At 48.0% G+C, this 20,783-nt stretch overlaps 1 protein-coding gene across 4 annotated transcripts in view; it reads right to left on the reverse strand.

The window, feature by feature from the left end:
• LOC131185020 (hexosaminidase D-like) overlaps positions 1 to 20,783 on the reverse strand; it is a 52,898-nt gene that overhangs the window by 6,449 nt on the left and 25,666 nt on the right. For 2 of the 4 annotated variants that reach the window (XM_058157054.1, XM_058157055.1), the window contains exons 6-10: positions 12,018 to 12,182; positions 7,984 to 8,167; positions 7,475 to 7,546; positions 6,922 to 7,126; positions 6,308 to 6,390 (exon numbers count right to left, since the gene is read on the reverse strand). In XM_058157054.1, the coding sequence (XP_058013037.1) occupies positions 6,308 to 6,390; positions 6,922 to 7,126; positions 7,475 to 7,546; positions 7,984 to 8,167; positions 12,018 to 12,182 (709 nt within the window). The remainder of the gene's footprint in view (positions 1 to 6,307; positions 6,391 to 6,921; positions 7,127 to 7,474; positions 7,547 to 7,983; positions 8,168 to 12,017; positions 12,183 to 20,783) is intronic. The other 2 variants (XM_058157056.1, XM_058157057.1) reach the window with 2 other exon arrangements.

Consider the following 20,783-nt stretch of genomic DNA (forward strand, 5'->3'; position numbering starts at 1 on the left):
TGGGTTTCAAATTTTTTTACTACTGGTTCTGTATGTGTGGCTTGGTGGGCGTGGCATGGCTTGTGGGCATGGCTTGGTGGGCATGGCAGGGGAAGGTTACTGCAAAATCCCCATTTCCTCCTGATCAGCTGGGACTCGGGAGGCAGAGAATAGATGGGGGCAGGGCCAGTCAGAATTTTTACTACTGGTTCTCCCAACTACTCAACATTTCTGCTACCGGTTCTCCAGAAGTGATCAGAACCTCCTGAAACCCACCTCGATGCCAGTCCAGTTGCAGCAAGCGCCTGCCCTCCAGATCATCTTTCCTTGCCCTCTTCCGCCAGTTGTTCTGCCAGCTCTTTAATCTTTGCATCTGTAATCCCTGACCCAGATCAGGACATCGCACGAAGCCACAACCTGCCTATGTGGAGCAAAGAGCTAAACGAACGTTGGCTGAGTTAACATGACAGAGGAAGGCAGGAAGCAGGTTGGGCAATTTTCTCTTTGCCCCCCACCCCCAGAGCTGTGATGGGCGTAACTGGGGACACAGTCAAATTGTCTGAACATCTGGCTAAGGGAGCCCCTTAGGGTCCCTTAAGACCCCTTAAGGGATCTTAAGCACCAAGACACAACAAATGTATAGAAAACCCCAGCCCCTGTTCATACCCACCAGGTTTCCGAGCATTTCATCAGCCGAGAGCCCAAGGTAGGGGTGGGGGGTTAGCGGTTGTCATTAGAGAAAGTCTAGAGCCGAGGGAGGCCACTGTTCCTCAGATTGCCGGTTGTGAATCCCTCTTTGTGAAGTGGGGCCATCGCGATCAGATGGGCTTGTTGATCACGTACCTGGCTCCTTGCTGCGTGACCACAGCCCTACCCGAGCTGTTGGAGGTACTCGCCGGGGTGGCGGTGGAGACCCCCAGACTGATAGTCATGGGGGACTTTAACCTGCCATCGACGGGCTTGTCATCGACAACGGCTCGGGAGTTCCAGGCTTCCATGACGGCCTTGGACCTGATCCAGGTAATTGATGGCCCCACGCACACAGGGGGTGGCACACTGGACCTGATTTATATCTCTGGTCAGTGGCGAAATGATCTGGTATTAGACAACTTAGAAACAGAACCGGTGTCATGGTCAGATCATTTTCTCCTTCGCCTAGATTTTCGGACCGCTATCCACCACTGCAGGGAGACGGAGCCAACGCGTTGGTTCCGTCCCAGGCGCCTGATGGACCCGGAGAGGTTCCTGACGGAGCTTGGGCCGTTTCCTGAGGACCTGGCCCACGGCACGGCTGGAGAGCTAGTTGCGGCCTGGGAACGGGCCGCGGCTGGAGCTTTGGACCGTGTCGTGCCCTTGCGGCCTCTGACCCGGCGTAGGCCTCGCCCGGCCCCTTGGTTCTCCGAGGGGCTGAGAGAGATGAAACGCCGGAGAAGACGCCTAGAGAGTGTCTGGAGGTCCAGCCGCTCAGAAGCTGACCGAACACTAGTTAGATCCTATTCTAGGACCTACCTAGTGGCAATGAGGGAGGCGAGGCGTTCCTATGCTTCCACCTCATTGCGCCGGCAGATAACCGCCCGGCCGCCCTGTTTGGTGACCCGCCTCCTTCATCAGGAGGTGCGGGATGACCCGCTGCAGGGCCGTGCCGAGGAGTTTAGTGGTTATCTATACGACAAAATCGCTCAGCCCGGACGGCTTGGACCGAAATTGGGATGATCCAGGTGGGAGGCGGAGTCGCCTTGTGGAGGTTATTTGGGATGAGTTTGACCCTGTGACTCTCGAGGACGTGGACAGGTTGCTGGGGAGGCTGCATACTACGACATGTTTACTGGGCCCGTGCCCTTCCTGGCTGGTGCTGGCCTCCCGGAAGTGACACGAGGCTGGCTCCAGGATTACCAACGCCTTTGTTGGAGGGAGTTTTCCTGCTGCCTTGAAGGAGGCAGTGGTGAGACCCTCCTCAAGAAGCCTTCCTGGACCCAGCTATTTGAGGTAATTACCGTCGGTCTCCAACCTTCGCTTCACTGCGAAGGTTGTAGAGAGTGCTGTGGCATGGCAGCTACCCCAGTACCTGGATGAAGCCGTCTATCTAGACCCATTCCAGTCCGGTTTCCAACCCGGATACAGCACGGAGACAGCTTTGGTCGCGTTGGTCGATGATCTCTGGAGGGCCAGAGACAGGGGTTATTCCTCTGCTCTGGTCCTATTAGACCTCTCAGCGGCTTTCGATACCATCGACCATGGTATCCTGCTGCACCGGTTGGAGGGATTGGGAGTGGGAGGCACCGTTTATCGGTGGTTCTCCTCCTATCTCTCCGACCGGTCGCAGACGGTGTTGACAGGGGGGCAGAGGTCGACCGCGAGACACCTCACTTGTGGGGTGCCGCAGGGTCGATTCTCTCACCCTCCTGTTCAACATCTATATGAAGCCTTGGGTGAGATCATCAGTGGCTTTGGGGTGAGATATCAACTGTACGCTGATGATACTCAGCTGTATTTTTTCACCCCGGCCACCCCAACGGCTGTCAAGTGCTGTCCCGGTGTTTGGAAGCCGTATGGGTCTGGATGGGGAGGAACAGGCTCAAGCTCAATCCTCCAAGACGGAGTGGCTGTGGATGCCGGCACTGATACAGTCAGCTGCAGCCGCAGCTGACTGTTGGGGCGAGTTATTGGCCCCAAAGGAGGAGTGCGCAGCTTGGGTGTTCTCCTGGATGCACGGCTGTCGCTTGAAGATCATTTGGCGGCCGTCTCCAGGAGAGCCTTTCACCAGGTTCGCCTGGTGCGCCAGTTGCGCCTTCCTTGATCGGGATGCCCTATGCACAGTCACTCACGCCTGGTTACCTCCCGCCTGGATTATTGCAATGCTCTCACATGGGGCTCCCTTGAGATGCACTCGAGGCTTCAGTTGGTCCAGAATGCAGCTGCGCTGGTGATAGAGGGAGTCACGTAGCTCACATGTGACACCTCTCCTGCGCAGACTGCACTGGCTTCCTGTTGCCTTTCGGGTGCATTTCAAGGTCTTGGTAACCACCTTTAAAGTGCTCCATGGCTTGGGACCTGGGTACTTACGGGACCGCCTTCTGTTACCTCATGCCTCCCACCGACCCGTACGCTCGCACAGAGAGGGCCTTCTCAGGGTGCCGTCCGCCAGACAATGTCGGCTGGCGGGCCCCAGAGGGAGATCCTTCTGTGGGGCCCCACTCTTGGAACGAACTCCCCTGGTTTACGCCAAATTCCTGACCTTCGACTTTTCGCGAACTGAAAACATATTTGTTTGTTCGTATGGGCTTTCTTATATTGTTTAATTTTAAATTTTAAATTTTTTCTCTGGTTTTAATTGGGGTTTTTAGATTCTTAATTCTTAATTATTTCGGCCATACTGTATAATAAGTTTTTTAATTGTATTTTAAACGTATATTGTTCTTTTTTATCCTGGCTGTACACCGCCCTGAGTCCTTCGGGAGAAGGGCGGTTTATAAATCCAATAAATAATAATAATAATAATAATACCCAGGAACCCCCCTGTCTACCCATCTGCCAGAAACCGGATTTTACAAACCAGAGTGGCTACGTTCTTTCACCAGGCTAACCCTGGCTCAAACCAGGCATTCTCTGGGCCTCCTGGGAGCAGCCAGGACGGTCACTCGATCTGTTTTAATCTCTTCAGAGCCATCAAGTGGCCCTGCCTATCCATTCCGGTGACAGAGTCTGGAAATTAATTATGTTACACACACACACACACATGCAGAAATGGTCTAACTCTTCTTACGCTTGTAATAAAATTATTTAAAGCAGGGGTCTCCAACCTTGGCAACTTTAAGCCTGGTGGATTTCAACTCCCAGAATTCCTCAGCCAGCTATCCAACCATAGCAACTTTAAGACTTGTGGACTTCAACTCCCAGAATTCCTAGCCAGCTATCCAACCTTGGCAACTTTAAGACTGGTAGGCTTCAACTCCCAGAATTATTTAGCTTTGCTGGCTGGGGAATTCTGAAAGTTGAAGTCTGCCAGGCTTAAAGTTGCCAAGGTTGGAGACTCCTGATTTAAAGAACCCCTCAAGTAAATGTTTTTCCTAAATAAAATATAATCAAATTCTAAATATGTAGACTTTAGGGGAAAGCTTTTTCTAAGCAAAGAAGACTCACGCACTGCATCTCTTTCTCCACAAGGTTACTGGGGTGGGGGTTGGGGGGGCTCCAGCCCTCCTTCTGGCAGGGTATGCAGAGAGCAGCTGGAGGGGAGGCTCTGGCATCTGCAGAGGACGAGGTAGCCGTTCTTCAATGCACCACTTGGGGGCCCCAAAGTCCTGCCTGTTGGAGAGGCTGCCAGAGAAGAGGTGTGTGGATCCGCCCCACCCACCCAGTTCATGCAGCCAACTGTTTGCATTGCTACCTGCTCCGGTGGTCTGCAACCTAGAAATGCTACGAATGCTGCAAGCTGCAGGTTTGGCTTGCCATGCAGATGTAGCAATAGCAATAGCACTTAGACTTATATACCGCTTCACAGTGCTTTCCAGCCTTCTCTAAGCGGTTTACAGAGTCAGCCACTTGCCCCCAACCATCTGGGTCCTCATTTTACCGACCTCGGAAGGAAGGAAGGCTGAGTCAACCTTGAGCCGGTCAGGATCGAACTCCCAGCAATGGGCAGAATTAGTCTTCAAGACTGCATTCTAACCACTGTGCCACCATAGCTTAGATAGCAATATCAATAGCCCTTAGACTTACATATGACTTTCCAGCCCTCTCTAAGTGGTTTACAGAGTCAGCCCCTTGCCCCCAACAATCTGCGTCCTCATTTTACCCACCTTGAAAAGGATGGAAGAAGAAAGAAAGAAGAAGAAAGAAGAAGAAGAAAGAGGAAGAAATCCACTACCCTTCAGTAAAGTCCTCCATGAAGAGCAACTACAGTGATATTAAAGGCCTGGAGACTAAAACATATGAGGAAGGGTTGGAGGATTTGGGAATGGCCAGTCTAGAGAAAAGAAGGATAAAGTGGGGGACAGGGTAGCACTCTTCCAGTATTTGAGGGGTTTCCACAAAGAAGAGGGGGGTCAACCTATTTTCCAAAGCACCAGAAAGGCAGGACAAGAAACAATGGATGGACACTAATCAAGGAGAGAAGCAACCTGGAATGAAGGAGAAATTTCCTGACAGTGAGGACAATTAACCAGCCGAACAACTTGCCTCCAGAAGTTGTGGATGGTCCAACACTAGAAGTTTTTAAGAAGAGCCTGGACTTGTCTGAAGTGGTATAGGGCAAGGGTGAAATCCAGCAGGTTCTGACAGGTTCCGGTAGCGGAAATTTTGAGTAGGTAGGAGAACCGGCAAATACCACCTCTGGCTGGCCCCAGTGGGGTGGGAATGGAGATTTTGCAGTATCTTCCCCTGCCATGCCCACCAAAACATCCCCACCAAGCCACACCATGCCCACCAAGCCACGCCCACAGAACCGGTAGTAAAAAAAATTGGATTTCACACTGGTATAGGGTCTTCTGCTTGAGCAGGGGGCTGGACTAGAACAGGGGTCTCCAACCTTGGCAACTTTAAGCCTGGCGGACTTCAACTCCCAGAATTCCCAGCCAGCATAGCTGGCTGGGGAATTCTGGGAGTTGAAGTCCACCAGGCTTAAAGTTGCCAAAGTTGGAGACCCCTGGTGTTGTGGCTCAAGCCCCACCCCACCCCCGGGCCTGGCCCCCTGCCAGAGAGTGACTCAGAGAGTGAGGGGGAAGGGCCGTCAGGGGTCCCTTCTGCAGGGCCGGCTTCCCTGGCTCAGCTCCAGGAGCCAGAGGCAGGCCAGGTGGAAGAGGTGACGAGGCTTCAGTCTCCTGTATCTCCCCTGGTCCAGGAAACACTTCCAGACCCAGCTGAGGACAATCAGTCCTGCTTAGACCCCAGGTTTCATAGACAAGAGAGGCGGGAACAACAGAAGCAGGGGTGGGGCAGGCCTAGAAAGAGCTGAGTCACAGAGCCACACCCCACAGGGTATAAAAGCAGGAGGGGCTGCTATACTGCTTCGTGACGAACAAATCAAACTGCCTAGAGAGAACTTGAGCTGAAGTGCTGTTTATTCCTGATTTCCTGGTTGACACGCCAGCATCAAGAAAGATAACAGAAAAACCTTGGCAGATGCTTGCTGGGTTGCTGCCAGAGCTGATAGCTGCCGTGGACTCAATTGCCGGCTAATTGAGTCATTTCTCGTGCCTCCCAGACTGAGGTGGGGGTGACAGAACACCTGGACTAAAAGACCTCCAAGGTCCCTTCCAGTTGTATTCTGATTGATATCAACTCCTGCCCACCTTCCCCCTCCTCACAAATGCCCAGGCTCCCCTCTCACCGTTCACCAGGGTCTGCAAGCACACGGCCAGCGAGGGGATCCCAACGGGCAGCAGCTCACACAAAGCAGAGTAGTGGTCGTACCTGCACGGAGAACAGGAGGCAGTTGTTCCTTTGTGACCCACTAGATTTTCCCATTTTTGCTTATTGGGGCAGTCGATCTCCTCCTCCTTGCTGGCAATGCAAAAAGCAAGAACTGGGGTGGGGGAGGAGATCCTAAAGCTACAGAAGGCCTCCTCTTTTTGGGGGGGTGGGGAATCTCTAAAGGCAAGAGGGGATGAGTATTTCTTCTGGGGGAGGGTAGTTGGGCAAGGCGCCCCTGAACTCAGCATCTGGACCCCACTCCCTTTCTAGTCTTCCCTGGGGAGCTAAGCAAGGCTGGGGGCTCCCCATTCTGCCTCTGGCAGTGTTACTCTGGGGAAGCGGAAAGGGAATCCCGCTCCGTTTGAAGCCTTGGCAGAGGGCACGGCTGCCTGGGGGTGAGCCTTGAAGCCAGCCTGGGGCCTTTCTTCTCCCCCAGGGGAAGCGGATGGAGGGCTGGGATTCCTGGGATGAGGGGGGGCACTTTCCTCCTGGAGGCTCTCTGACCCCAACCCGACGGCCCATTCCACTTGCCTTTGCCAGCCTGTGAGCACGATGCCCTGGAAACGGATGGAGGGCGTCTTCTCCATGGACTGGATGACCTTCAGCCATCGCAGGTGGTTCTGCAGGTGGGTGTTTAAGGGGGTCCAGGCCTGGGCGGGGCCCGTGGTGCCTTTGAAGGCGCTCGCAAACCAGATGGTTGGGAAGCCGCACTCGGCGTACTTTTCAATGTATCTTCCTAGAGGAAGGGACAGAGAGGGTCATCCGTGTTCCACGCCAGCCCTGGGCTGCAGGCTGCTCAGAACTGAAGAGGTGCCCAGGAGCCCTCAGAGAGTTCACTTTTTTGCGGGGAGGGGCTGTGGGGTCCTGGGCAAAGCGACATCCAGCGCTTCCCTTTCTCAGACATGCCAATTTCACAGGAATACGATTGTGAGGGATTAAAATTAGGGGACTCCTCCCTGTATGCCAACTGGGACACTATGGGATCCTTGCAAGAGACAAAAAATGTCCTTGCTTTATTCAGCTGCTTAACCTCCCTAAATGGCCCTGCAAAGACATGAAAGGAAAGGACAGGTGGGAAGCCAACCTATTTGCTGCGTGTCAAAGTCTGGAGCGTAAAACCACAGCACGGGAGCCGCGTGTTTGGCAATGCCGGAATCTGAAAGACATCAGTCAGTTCCTTGGATGAGATGGACAGGTGACTTCTCCAAGTCCATAACCCTGAATGAAGAACGAAAGCCCTGCAGCCGAGGATCGGGTGGGTGATTTCACATCAAGGGGTCAGCCTCCCTTTGGAGCTCCTCTCGGCACTGGGGTCTCTCCTCTGCCCACCCCATCTCCTTCTCCCTGCTTCTCTTGAAGGACTGAGCTGCTTCGTGCACGTGAGGGTCTTCTCTATGACCAGCTCTGCCCAGCCTCCCCCAATCTTTGGCTTGCACAGCCACCCTCTGTGACATAAGGGCAGCTCAGCCAATCACAGTCACGGACCTCACCCCACCGCCCTGGGGTGCAGGGACAGTCCCGAGGAAGACCGCCGCAAGACAGGCAGGTTAACGCCAGCGACAGCCCAGGAAAGCCCCGGTGGATGGCGCTCACCTTGGATGGCTGCAACGCCAACCTTCCGCAGCATGTCGTCCCAGAGCAGCACCTGCAGCCCCCACGGCTGGCTGGCGATGAATTGCACCACCTCCCGGATGTGGTTCAGGTACATCTTCCCCGTATCGCCTCCGTTGCGACTCATCCAGTTCTTGGAATCCAACCCTTCGCCCAAGTGGAAGACCTGCGGGGCCGAAGAAGTCTCTGAGCAGTGCAGGGGGGTGGGGGTGGGGGCTGAGGCAGGAGGGGAGGCTGTTTTCTCCAGCAGGCTCTACCCTTTTATAGTGGCTGGAACAACCATCCAATATCCATCGTTTTGAGGTGGGTTGAAAGGCGGAAGGGTTCCACCCGCAACAGGGGTGGGCTTCAAAAATTTTAGGAAGGGGTTTTCTGGCTGGTTCCTGGGTGGGCGTGGCCATGGTGGACGTGGCCTAGTCAGCCTCCTGCACCATGGCAGGGTGGACGTTTTTACCCTTCCCGGGCTCCGGAGGCTTTCCTTGAGGTTCTGGAGGCCGGAAACAGGCCCGAACTTCTGGTAGGCCCATTTTTTGCCCACCCTGAGCCTCCACGCACACCCCGCATCCAAAGCATGGGGACTCCTGGGAGGGGATGGGATGGGTGGGGTGGGCGAGGCCATCCAGGAGTGAATGCATAGATTCTGCACAGATTCTGAACTGCACAGATTCTGAACTGCACAGAATCTTAGCTAGAGATTCTCCTGAACCCCTCTGAACACCCAGCAGCCCAGCCCTGACCTATACTTGAGAAAGGTGGGCTGTTGTCAACCCTGAAGCCATTTTGGAGCATCTTCAGGGCTGCCACAGCCGGGCTGGTTGGAGCTGTGGAAACGGGAGGGGGGAATAGAGATAGCTGGGGACTTGTAGCCAAAATAAAATTCTTTCTTATGGGAACCAAGGACATGCTCACCAGGTGTTGGACTGGAACTAACTGACACTTGGACTGTGACCCGATTAGACCGTGTGATGGACATGTAAAGGGTGGGAGGGAAGAGAACATGTACTTTTAATTTGGGTGGGGGAAACCGCAGGGCTTTTCCGCAGGGTTTTCCCGCAGGGTTTTCCCCAGAAAACCACAGGGTTTTCCCCAGATAAATCTATTCTTTGAGGAACACTCAGTCCTCAGAGTTTTGTTTGAGTTGATCTGTTACTTGGAACCCTGACAGCTGTTCCAGGCAGAAAATTCCCAAATCAAAAAAGAGACGCAATCTAGAACTAAGGAGAAATTTCTTAATGGTGAGAACCATTAACCAGTGAAACGGAAGTTGCTTCCAGAAGTTGTGGCTGCTCCATCACTGGAGGTTTTTAAGAGGAGACTGGACAGTCCCTTGCCTGAAGTGGTATAGGGTCTCCTGCTTGGGCAGAGGTTTGGAATAGAAGACCTCCAAGGGTCCCTTCCAGTTCCGTTATTTTGTTAAATGTTCCCTCCAGCCTGGGCTACCAAAAGGCAATGCATATTCTCACTTTGCACCCTCGTCTACAAGCCCAAGTCCTTCTCCTTGGGGACACCCTCTCTCCCCCACACCCCCGCCCCCATGGCTACCAAGCCTCATCCTGCTTCAGTTTCCTGTTCAGAAATATCAAACTAATCACTGAATGCCTGTCAATGCTTGGGGGAATGATTAACTTGGAAACGCAGAAGTACAGATACGCCTAACTGTTGTTTTTAACACATCGAGGAGGCTAATTTTAGTAACAGGCAGATCCACGTGTAACTTGGAACACTTTTCTAACAGAGCTGTACTAATCTCAGCGAACGCTAATAGCAGGCTGATAAATAAGCATGGCTTGGTTCCCAAATGTTCTCAAAATTGCTAAAGTTGCAAAAAAAAATTAAAAAATTAAAATGCAGGCATCAGCCTTTTAAAAGAAACTTTTTTTTAGAAATATGGAGTTTTCCTCTTTTTTTATAACTCTGTTAAATCTGATTATAACCTCCCAGAGAATGTTTTTGAATCATCTTCTGTAATGACAAAAGCAGATTCCATATATCTGCGTGTGCACAAAGGGAAGATCTGTTAGAAAGCCAACAAAACCTTGCCTGTGTGTGACACAGAACGGTGGAAAATGTTATGTGCTGCTTTTGCTACGTGCATAATTCCCCAAAGGGCTGCTGGAGAAAAACATCTCGTGAAAGCAAGAGGCAGAAAATCTGTTATTTAGTGGGTGAGAAAGAAGCAAGTTCCTTCTAAGGATGCTGAACTGGGAAAATAGCTGGAGAATAACAGAACAGGACAAAAGAATAACAGAACAGGACAAAGGGACCTTGGAGGTCTTCCAGTCCAACCCCATACTCAGGCAGGGAACCCTGTGCCATTTCGGACAGACGGTTGTCCAATTTCCCCAAAGTTATTACAGAGAGAAGGACGTGCATTGTTGCCCTGAAAGGTTTAGCTGCTTTCCATACATTTGAGATTCCCACGCACAACTGTGGCCCCAGGCAGGCTGGGATGAAGGATCTGAAGGGACAAGGGGGGTGGGGGGTGCCGAATCAAATTAAAATAGATACATTTGAGCCTCACATATGTTTTCTGGACTTGGCTTAAACCCGCCGCAAAAAAATAGCTCTTTTGGCCATCAAATGTTGGCAACGTGACCTTGAGGCATGAGGTTTTGTTCTTGTTAATTGTGAAGTTGTGTCTGACTCATTGTGACCTCATGGACAATGTTCCTCCAGGCCTTCCTATCCTCTACCATCACCCGGAGTCCATTTAAGCTCACGCCGACTGCTTCAGTGACTCCATCCAGCCACCTCGTTCTCCGCCGTCCCCTCCTTCTTTTATTATTATTATTATTATTTATTATATTTGTATACCGCCCATCTCCCGAAGGACTCAGGGCGGTTCACAGTCAAAAAACAACAGAAAACATATAATAGATAAAAAACAGCTAAAAGAATAGATAGTTAAATTCAATTGATGCTCTAACTTTTAAATACAAATTTAAAACCTCATTTAAACCCCTTTTTTAAAAATCCCAATTTAAAACTACATTCAAGCTAGTCCTGCTCTTCGAAACAGCAACGTCTTCAGCTCGCGGCAGAAGGACCTGAGATCGGGGAGTTGACGAAGCCCCAGAGGGAGCTCGTTCCAGAGGGTAGGGGCCCCCACGGAGAAGGCCCTCCCCCTAGAGGTCGCCAGCCGACATTGTTTAGCTGACGGTATCCGGAGGAGGCCCTCTCTGTGAGAGCGCACTGGTCGGTGAGAGGCTAATGGTGGCAGTAGGCGGTCCCGTAAATATCCCGGCCCTAGGCCATGGAGCGTTTTAAAGGTGATGACAAGTACCTTTTGCCCTCAATCTTTCCCAGCATTAGGCTCTTCTCCAGGGAGTCCTTCCTTCTCATTAAGTGGCCAAAGTATTTCAGTTTCATCTTCAGGATCTGGCCTTCTAAAGAGCAGTCAGGGTTGATCTCCTCTAGGACTGACTGGTTGGATCGCCTTGCAGTCCAAGGGACTCGCAGGAGTCTTCTCCAGCACCAGAGTTCAAAGGCCTCAATTCTTTGGCGCTCAGCCTTTCTTATGGTCCAGCCTTCACAGCCATACATTGCAACTGGGAAAACCATCGCTTTGACTAGACGCACTTTTGTTGGCAGGGTGATGTCTCTGCTTTTTAGTATGCTGTCTAGCTTTGCCATAGCTTTCCTCCCCAGGAGCAAGCGTCTTTTAATTTCTTGGCTGCAGTCCCCATGGCATGAGGTTAACATAGAGAACAAGATTGGGTTTGGGGCATCAACCTTAAAATGCACCAACCAATGAGATCATTGGCTTGCAGGGCCATTCTTTTAGCAACTAACCCACATGAATGGTAAACTGCTCTTTAGACCAAATTGTTTCTAGACCAGGGGTCTCCAACCTTGGTCACTTTAAGACTTGTGGACTTCACTCCCAGAGTCAAAGCTGGCTGAGGAACTCTGGGAGTTGAAGTCCACAAGTCTTAAAGGGACCAAGGTTGGAGACCCCTGGTCTAGAAAAATACAGTCTCAAGAAAGAGGGCAGCCAACTCTCTCCCTCTATGTACCTCATCGGCCCCGATGTGTACCCAACTGGATTGAGGGTGCTTGCTGAGGACTTGGGTGAGCAGGACCTTTAGGAGACCCAGCGTCTCTGGCAGGTGGGGGTTGAAGCTGTTGGGGAAACGCTCCACCTCACGCAGATGCCGATACTTCTCATGCTTCAAGATGAACTGCAAAAAAGAAAGAAAGAAAAAGAAAGGAAGGAAGAAGAGCTGTTGGCCATGCCTTGGAGAAGTGGATCTAGGGATGAGGCTAGTATGGCGCTCACGGGAGAACAAGGCTTGCATTCAAGGCTAGAAAAGATACCAGCCCACCATAAGATTAATTTAATTTAATTTAAGTTGGTTTCATTTGAGACAACGATGAATCTGCATACAGACGGGAGGTTGAACAACTAGCCTTTGTGGTGCAACCAGAACAATCTTGAATCAAATACACTCAAAACTGTAGAAATGGTGGTAGATTTTAGGAGAAACCCTCCTATACGACCACCTCTTACAATGCTAGACAACACAGTATCAACAGCAGAGTTCCTCAACTTTCTAGGTTTTATCATATCTCAAGACTTAAAATGGACAGCTAACTCAAAAACATCATCAAAAAAGCTCAACAAAGAATGTTTTTTCTGCACCAACTCAGAAAGCTCAAACTGCCCAAGGAGCTGCTGATCCAGTTCTACAGAGGAATTATTGAGTCTGTCATCTGCACCTCTATAACTGCAACCCAACAAGACAAACACAGACTTCAGGGGATAATTAGAACTGCAGAAAAAACAATGGCTACCAACCTGCCTTCCATTGAGGGAGCTGTATACTGCACAAGTCAAAAAGAGGGCTGTGAAAATATTTACAGACCCCTCACATCCTGTACATAAACTGTTTCAACTCCTACCTTCAAAATGACACTACAGAGCACTGCACACCAGAACAACTAGACATAGGGACAGTTTTTTCCCAAATGCCATCACTCTACTAAACAACTAATTCCCTCAACACTGTCAAATTAACTATTAAGACTGTATTACTATTCTTCTCATCCTTACTAGTACCTATCTCTTCCCACTTATGGCTATACCCATTTGCTTGTATCTTTACAACTTATATTGTTTTTATTGTTTCCTAGTATGATTTGATTGCTTATTAGTATCCTATGACTATCAATAAGTGCTGAATCTTATGATTCTTGATAAAGGTAAAGGTAAAGGATCCCCTCGCACATACATGCTAGTTGTTGCCGACTCTAGGGGGCGGTGCTCATCTCCATTTCAAAGCCGAAGAGCAGCACTGTCCGAAGACGTCTCCGTGGTCATGTGGCCGGCATGACTCAACGCCAAAGGCGCACGGAACGCTGTTACCTTCCCACCAAAGGTGGTCCCTATTTTTTCTACTTACATTTTTATGTGCTTTTGAAACTGTTAGGTTGGCAGAAGCTGGGACAAGTAACGGGAGCTCACCCCATTACACGGCAACACTAGGCATTCGAACCGCTGAGCTGCCGACCTTTAGTTCGACAAGCTCAACATCCTAGCCCCTGAGCCACAGTGTCTTTATATTCTTGATAAATATATTCTATTTTTCTTTGCCTGGACAGGTCACTGGAGCAACAAACATCCAGAAAGGAATTAAGCCAAACTAAATTTCTTTTGCTCATTAAAAGGAGCAGGAATCAGGATTAAAAGATGAGCAATATTGATACTGAACGATAACTTAAAATACTCGGGAATGTCTACAGCAGAGTTTCTCAATCTTGGCAACTCTGAGATGGGCGGACTTCAACTCCCAGAATTCCCCAGCCACATTGATCCAGAACAGGGGTCTGCAACCTTGGCCACTTTTAAGATTTGTGGACTTCAACTCCCAGAATTCCTCAGTCAGCTTTGCTTTTCTGGCTGGGGAATTCTGGGAGTTGAAGTCCTCCAGGCTTAAAGTTGCCAAGATTGGAGACCCCTGATCTAAAGCATGAAAATACCAAGAGATTACAATTCTGGTGAGCAGTCTCCACTTTAAGAGACGGCTTTGTCACTGCAGAGACAATAATTCTGATGGTTCCACAGAGCCTATTGTGTTATGGCAGGCAAGTCTGCATATTGAAAGGCCTAAGAGCTCTGGGATTACCTGATAGCAAAGCTGGTGGAGACCAAACACAGGTTTACAGAGGCCTCCAGGAGGACACGCCAGCTAAAGTGCTGAAATGAAATTGCTCAGAGACATTCTGGGTCCTATTGACACTTTTGCCTCTTCCGGGAAGAGACACATTAAAGCTATGGTGACTTTTCATCTCTATTTCTGCTCCCACAGGTATGGGAAAGTGCAGGGTGGGTGGGTGTGGCCATGGTGGGTGTGCCTCCTGCACCACAGCGAGGGGGGGCGCGTTTTTGCCCTCCCCAGGCTCCGGAGGCTTTCCTCAAGCCTCTGGGAGGGCGAAAACAGCCTCCCCAGGCTCTGGAGGCCCTCATGAGGTCTCCCGAACTTCCGGTAGGCCCGTTTTTTGCCCTCCCTGAGCCCTGCACTTACCTGCTCCAAAACGGACTGCCTTGGGGACTCCTGGGAGAGGCAGGGTGGGGTGGGAAGGGCCAGCCAGGAGTGGGATTTGGGGGTTCTCCGAACTGCACAGAATCTATGCTAGAGATTCTCCCGAACCCCTGCGAACCCCCAGCAGCCCACTCCTGGGAAAGTGGCATTCTAGGCACCACCTTGGACAGGTGGCATGAGAGAGAGTCTTCTCCAGCCCACCATCTCCCTCACCAGTGTGTCTTCTATACAGGAGAAGTTTTTAGCCACCTAGACTTCATTTGGGGTTGCAAAGAGAGGCAGAATCAGGTTCCTGCATACGAGTGTCTCTTCTTGCTTGGGAAAAAATCACGAGAACTTCCTGCCATTTGTGCAGTGCCCTACATCTCAGCCTTGGCACACCCACCTAATTGTGCCCTCAGTAGTTACTCATCAGGGCCAGCCAGCTGGCGAAAAGGTATTTTTTTTTTATTAGTGGACTTATCTCTGCATATAACCAGAAAGGTGGCTAAAGTTTGCTCAACAGAGATTGGACAAAAGGGATATGTGGATTTGATTTCCTGGTTTTTGATAATCTAGACGATATACTTAAACCTTGCTTCGATTCTCGAGTGCTTGATGTTTTAGCTCCTTACATTCTGGGGTTTTTGTTTATTTGCACTGTTTTTGGTCTCAGATTTCAAAGAGAGAGACAGAGAGTTTGAGATATGATTATGTGCCAAGCTGATGTTGACTCCTAGCAAGCTCACAGAGCGATTTCCTCCGGGAGGATCTTTTACAGATTACAGATTAACAGAGTTGGAAGGGATCTTATAGGTCAATGGTGGGATGTCAGGAATGTCCACCAAAAGAAAAAAAAAAGTCAGGGTGGCAGTCATAACAGTGCAGTTGAAGCTCTGCCTGATTTTATGTGCATCTATTTTAACACAAGTTAAAATACTGAAGAAAATGGTAAGTGAACACCTGTCTACCCTAGACGAGTTCAAATCACCAGGACCGGATGGATTACACCCCAAGGTTCTGAAGGAACTGGCAGACGTGATCTCAGAACCACTGAACTATATCCTTCAAAGATCCTGGAGCACAGGGGAGCTGCGAGAGGACTGGAAAAGAGCTGATGTAGTTCCCATCTTCAAAAAAGGGAAAAAAACAGATCCAGGAAACTACAGACCTATCAGCCTGACCTCAATACCGGGGAAGATTCTGGAAAAGATAATCAAGCAACGAATCACCGAACACCTAGAAGCAAACAAAGTAATAACCAAAAGCTAACATGGGTTTGTCAAAAACAGATCATGCCAGACTAATCTTATTGCATTCTTTGACAAAATGACAAAATTAGTAGACCAGAGGAATGCTGTCGATATAATTTATTTGGACTTCAGTAAAGCATTTGATAAAGTAGACCATAACCTACTACTAAATAAAGTAGAAAAATTTGGGTTAGACAGCACCACCACCAGATGGATTCGTAACTGGCTGACCAACCGCACTCAACGTGTAGTCCTCAACGGAACTATATCCACATGGAGGGAAGTATGCAGTGGAGTACCCCAAGGTTCTGTTTTAGGCCCAGTACTCTTCAACATCTTCATCAATGACTTGGACGAGGTGATAGATGAGGAACTCATCAAATTTGCAGATGACACCAAGCTGGCAGGAATAGCCAACACTCCAGAAGATAGGCTCAAGTTACAGAAAGATCTTGACAGACTTGAACACTGGGCGCTATCTAACAAAATGAAATTCAACAGTGAAAAAAGTAAGGTTCTACATTTAGGCAAAAAAACCAAAACGCACAGGTACCGTATATGTGGTACCTTGCTCAATAGTAGTACCTGTGAGGGGGATCTTGGAGTCCTAGTGGATAACCATTTAGATATGAGCCAGCAGTGTGCAGCAGCTGCTAAAAAAGCCAACACAGTTCTGGGCTGCATAAACAGAGGGATAGAATCAAGATCACGTGAAGTGTTAGTGCCACTTTATAATGCCTTGGTAAGGCCACACTTGGAATATAGCATCCAGTTTTGGTTGCAACGATGTAAAAAAGATGTGGAGACTCTAGAAAGAGTGCAGAGAAGAGCAACAAAGATGATTAGGGGACTGAGGCTAAAACATATGAAGAATGGTTGCAAGAACTGGGTATGTCTAGTTTAATGAAAAGAAGGACTAGGGGAGACATGATAGCAGTGTTCCAATATCTCAGGGGTTACCACAAAGAAGAGGGAGTCGGGCTGTTCTCCAAGGCACCTGAGGGTAGAACAAGAAGCAATGGATGGAAGCTGATCAAGGAAAGAAGCAACTTAGAACTAAGGAGAAATTTCCTGACAGTTAGAACAATTAATAAGTGGAACGACTTGCCTGCAGAAGTTATGAATGCTCCAACACTGGAAATTTTTAAGAAAATGTTGGACAGCCATCTGACTGAGGTGGTGTAGGGTTTCCTGCCTGGGCAGGGGGTTGGACTAGAAGGCCTCCAAGATCCCTTCCAACTCTGTTGTTATATTATATATTATTACTTTGATCAGTCTGCTGTGGCTGCCATTTTGACTACATCCTGCAGACACCTTTCATTCTTTTTTGGGAAGTAGCCCTGTGCATGAGAGGCTAGAACAGAGTTTCCCAACCTTGGCAACTTTAAGACTTGTCAACTTCAATTCCCAGAATTCCCCAGCCAGCATGTTGGCTGGGGAACAGCAATAACAATAGTGCTTAGACTTATATACTGCTTCATAGTGCTTTACAGCCCTCTCTGAGCTGTTTACAGAGTCAGCATCTTGTCCTCGACAAACTGGGTGGCAGCCCTGAAGATCCAAAGGAAAAGATGGCCTCTTTTTCTGGGACTGTTACTTGGAACCCTGACATTGGGTTTTTACTGACCTTGGAAGGATGGAAGGCTGAGTCAACCTTGAGCCAGTCAGGATGGAACTCTTGGCTGTGGGCAGAGCCAGCCCTCAATGCTGCATTCTAATCACTGCACCCCCAGGGCTCCTGCAGCTGGGCAGCTGGATGACCTTCACCCCTGGGGGGGGGGTCCTCACTGGGAATATCCACGCTTGGCCTACGTTCCTGTCCCTTCCAGGAACAGCCCACTATCAGCACCATCACTTGGGGGAAAGACACAGATGGATGGATAATATTTTAGCATACTTGGTCTACTGACCTTTACAAGGGAGTTTTAAATCAGCAGAACGCAAGAAAAGATACATATTTTATTAAAGCCCAATCTATAAAAATCCACCCAAGTAGAAACCTGTTCAGATTCAATAGCCAGGCTTTAAGATTTTGTTTCCTACTGACAAAACGTCTTTTGTTTGCTGATATTTAAGTCTGTTAAGGGGAACAAATGGGAGACCGAATGAAGTACAGCTTTTACATCAATGAAAGCTGCATATAAACTATTTTTTATAACTCTATTTCTCAAGCATTAAGAGAGGCTGTAAGTGTTGGCCAGCCTTGTCTATTTCTAGCTTGCTTTGCAATCAAAATCCTCTTGACATTTCATTTTTTTGGGGGGGGATAAACACATGAAACAAGCCTTACTGACTGATAAAAAAATTTAACATTAATCTGGCTCTTATTTATATATGTTGGAACTACAATGGTTCTTTTATTTGCTACCAACCTGCCTTCCATTGAGGACCTGTATACTGCACGAATCAAGAAGAGGGCCGTGAAAATATTTATAGATCCCTCGCATCCTGGACATAAACTGTTTCAACTCCTACCCTCAAAATGACACTATAGAGCACTGCACACCAGAACAACTAGACACAAGAACAGTTTCTTCCTGAACGCCATCACTCTGCTAAACAAATAATTCCCTCAACACTGTCAAACTATTTACTAAATCTGCACTACTATTAATCTTCTCATCATTCCCATCACCAATCTCTTTCCACTTATGACTGTATGACTGTAACTTTGTTGCTGGCAATCCTTATGATTTATATTGATATATTGACCATCAATTGTGTTGTAAATGTTGTACCTTGATGAAGGTATCTTTTCTTTTATGTACACTGACAGCATATGCACCAAGACAAATTCCTTGTGTGTCCAATCACATTTGACCAATAAAAAATTCTATTCTATTCTATTCTATTCTATTCTATTCTATTATCACAACTCACAGATGGAAGAATGTTACGCAGGACTGTTTCCTTGAGTAACAGGAAGTAGACAAAGCCGACAAAGAAGATTCTAGAGATCTTCATCAAATTGCTTGATTTGGATTTTCTAAAGAAAATTCAGATGGATTACGAACTTCCTGCTTTATTCCTTCTTCTATAGCAATCCATGTTACCGTTTTCTATTTAATTTCAATCTGCATTTCTATATTGCAGATTTGAGCATGTCGATTGAAAACACATTTATTTTCAGCTTTTGAAATAAGTCTGTATCGTTGTGAATAAATTTGTGAAGCGATAGCTCAAGATCATTAACTCACCCTTGAGTGTAGTAGGCAATTTGAGGGTTTAAGGACAGGTAGTCCTTGACTTATGACCATAGTTGAGCTCAGAATTACACTCATAAATCATGCCGGTCGTTAAGCAAGTCACCAAGTGATTGTACCCAATTTAAGACCTTTTTTTGCAGCAGTCGTTAAGTGAATACATTGTACAATTGCATTCACAAGGTATTTTTCAGTTAAAAAAAAAGTCATAAAGAGCAGTCAAGTAACTGCTGGAATCTGCAAATGGCCATAAATACGGGCCACTTGCCCAATGCCCAAAAAGCAATCACATGACCTCAGGGGGACTCGGCCATTGGAAGTTCGATTTGTAAGCAGGCCTGGAGAGGTCCGTCATAACTTTGGATGGTCGCCAACTGATCAGTCATAGGTTGAGGATGACTACCTGCATCACTGTTTTTAACTGCTGGAAATTAAGAGTTTGTTCTGGATTGGGACTCTTATTTTATTTTCATTCTGGAAAGAAAGAGAGGTAGAGATCTTGGGAACATTAATACAATTGAACGTGTTCAGAAATATTTTACTAGAAGAGTTCTTCGCTCCTCCAAAAACAACAAAATACCTTATGCCACCAGACTTGAAATCCTGGGATTAGAAAACTTAGAACTCCGCTGACTTCGACATGACCTGTGTTTAACACACAGAATCATCTATTGCAATGTCCTTCCTGTAAAAGACTACTTCAGCTTCAATCGCAATAATACAAGAGCAAACAATAGATTCAAACTTAATGTCAACCGCTTCAAACTTGATTGCAGAAAATATGACTTCTGTAACAGAGTTGTTAACGTTTGGAACGCACTACCTGACTCTGTGGTCTCTTCTCAAAATCCCAAAAACTTCAACCAAAAACTGTCTACTATTGCTCTCACCCCATTCCTAAGAGGACTATAAGGGGCGTGCATAAGAGCACAAATGTGCCTACCGTTCCTGTCCTATTGTTCCCTTTCGTTATAACAAATTAACATGATTGTTGCATACTTTTGCTTATATATATATTTTTCTTTTAAAATGTGTTGATTTTCTTATGTTGATGTTTGTGTATACTGTTGTGACAAAATGAAATAAAAAAAAAACAGGACACAGTTCCTGCTGGGAGCGAGTCTGAACCAGTGGCAGGTTCTCTATGCCCACAAACAGTCCTGCAGAAATAAACCAAGATAGCTCCTGCCCATCTTTTAAGGAGATTGTTCTAAAGCAGGGAGGTCTTCACATTCCCTTTTAAATAATAGAATCGTTTTGATTACTAAGGATTTCAGCCACAAAACCCCACTCTAGTCAGCAAAATAGTACCACGGAAGGACCGCAGACCAACTGGGCTGCATAAACAGAGGGATAGAATCAAGATCACGTGAAGTGTTAGTACCACTTTATAATGCCTTGGTAAGGCCACACTTGGAATATTGCATCCAGTTTTGATCGCCACGATGTAAAAAAGATGTTGAGACTCTAGAAAGAGTGCAGAGAAGAGCAACAAAGATGATTAGGGGACTGGAGGCTAAAACATATGAAGAACGGTTGCAGAAACTGGGTATGTCTAGTTTAATGAAAAGAAGGGCTAGGGGAGACATGATAGCAGTGTTCCAATATCTCAGGGGCTGCCACAAAGAAGAGGGAGTTGGGCTGTTCTCCAAAGCACCTGAGGGTAGAACAAGAAGCAATGGGTGGAAACTGATCAAAGAAAGAAGCAACTTAGAACTAAGGAGAAATTTCCTGACAGTTAGAACAATTAATAAGTGGAACGACTTGCCTTCAGAAGTTGTGAATGCTCCAACACTGGAAATTTT

Source organism: Ahaetulla prasina, chromosome 14, assembly GCF_028640845.1.
Source record: "Ahaetulla prasina isolate Xishuangbanna chromosome 14, ASM2864084v1, whole genome shotgun sequence".
Lineage (NCBI taxonomy): Eukaryota > Metazoa > Chordata > Lepidosauria > Squamata > Colubridae > Ahaetulla > Ahaetulla prasina.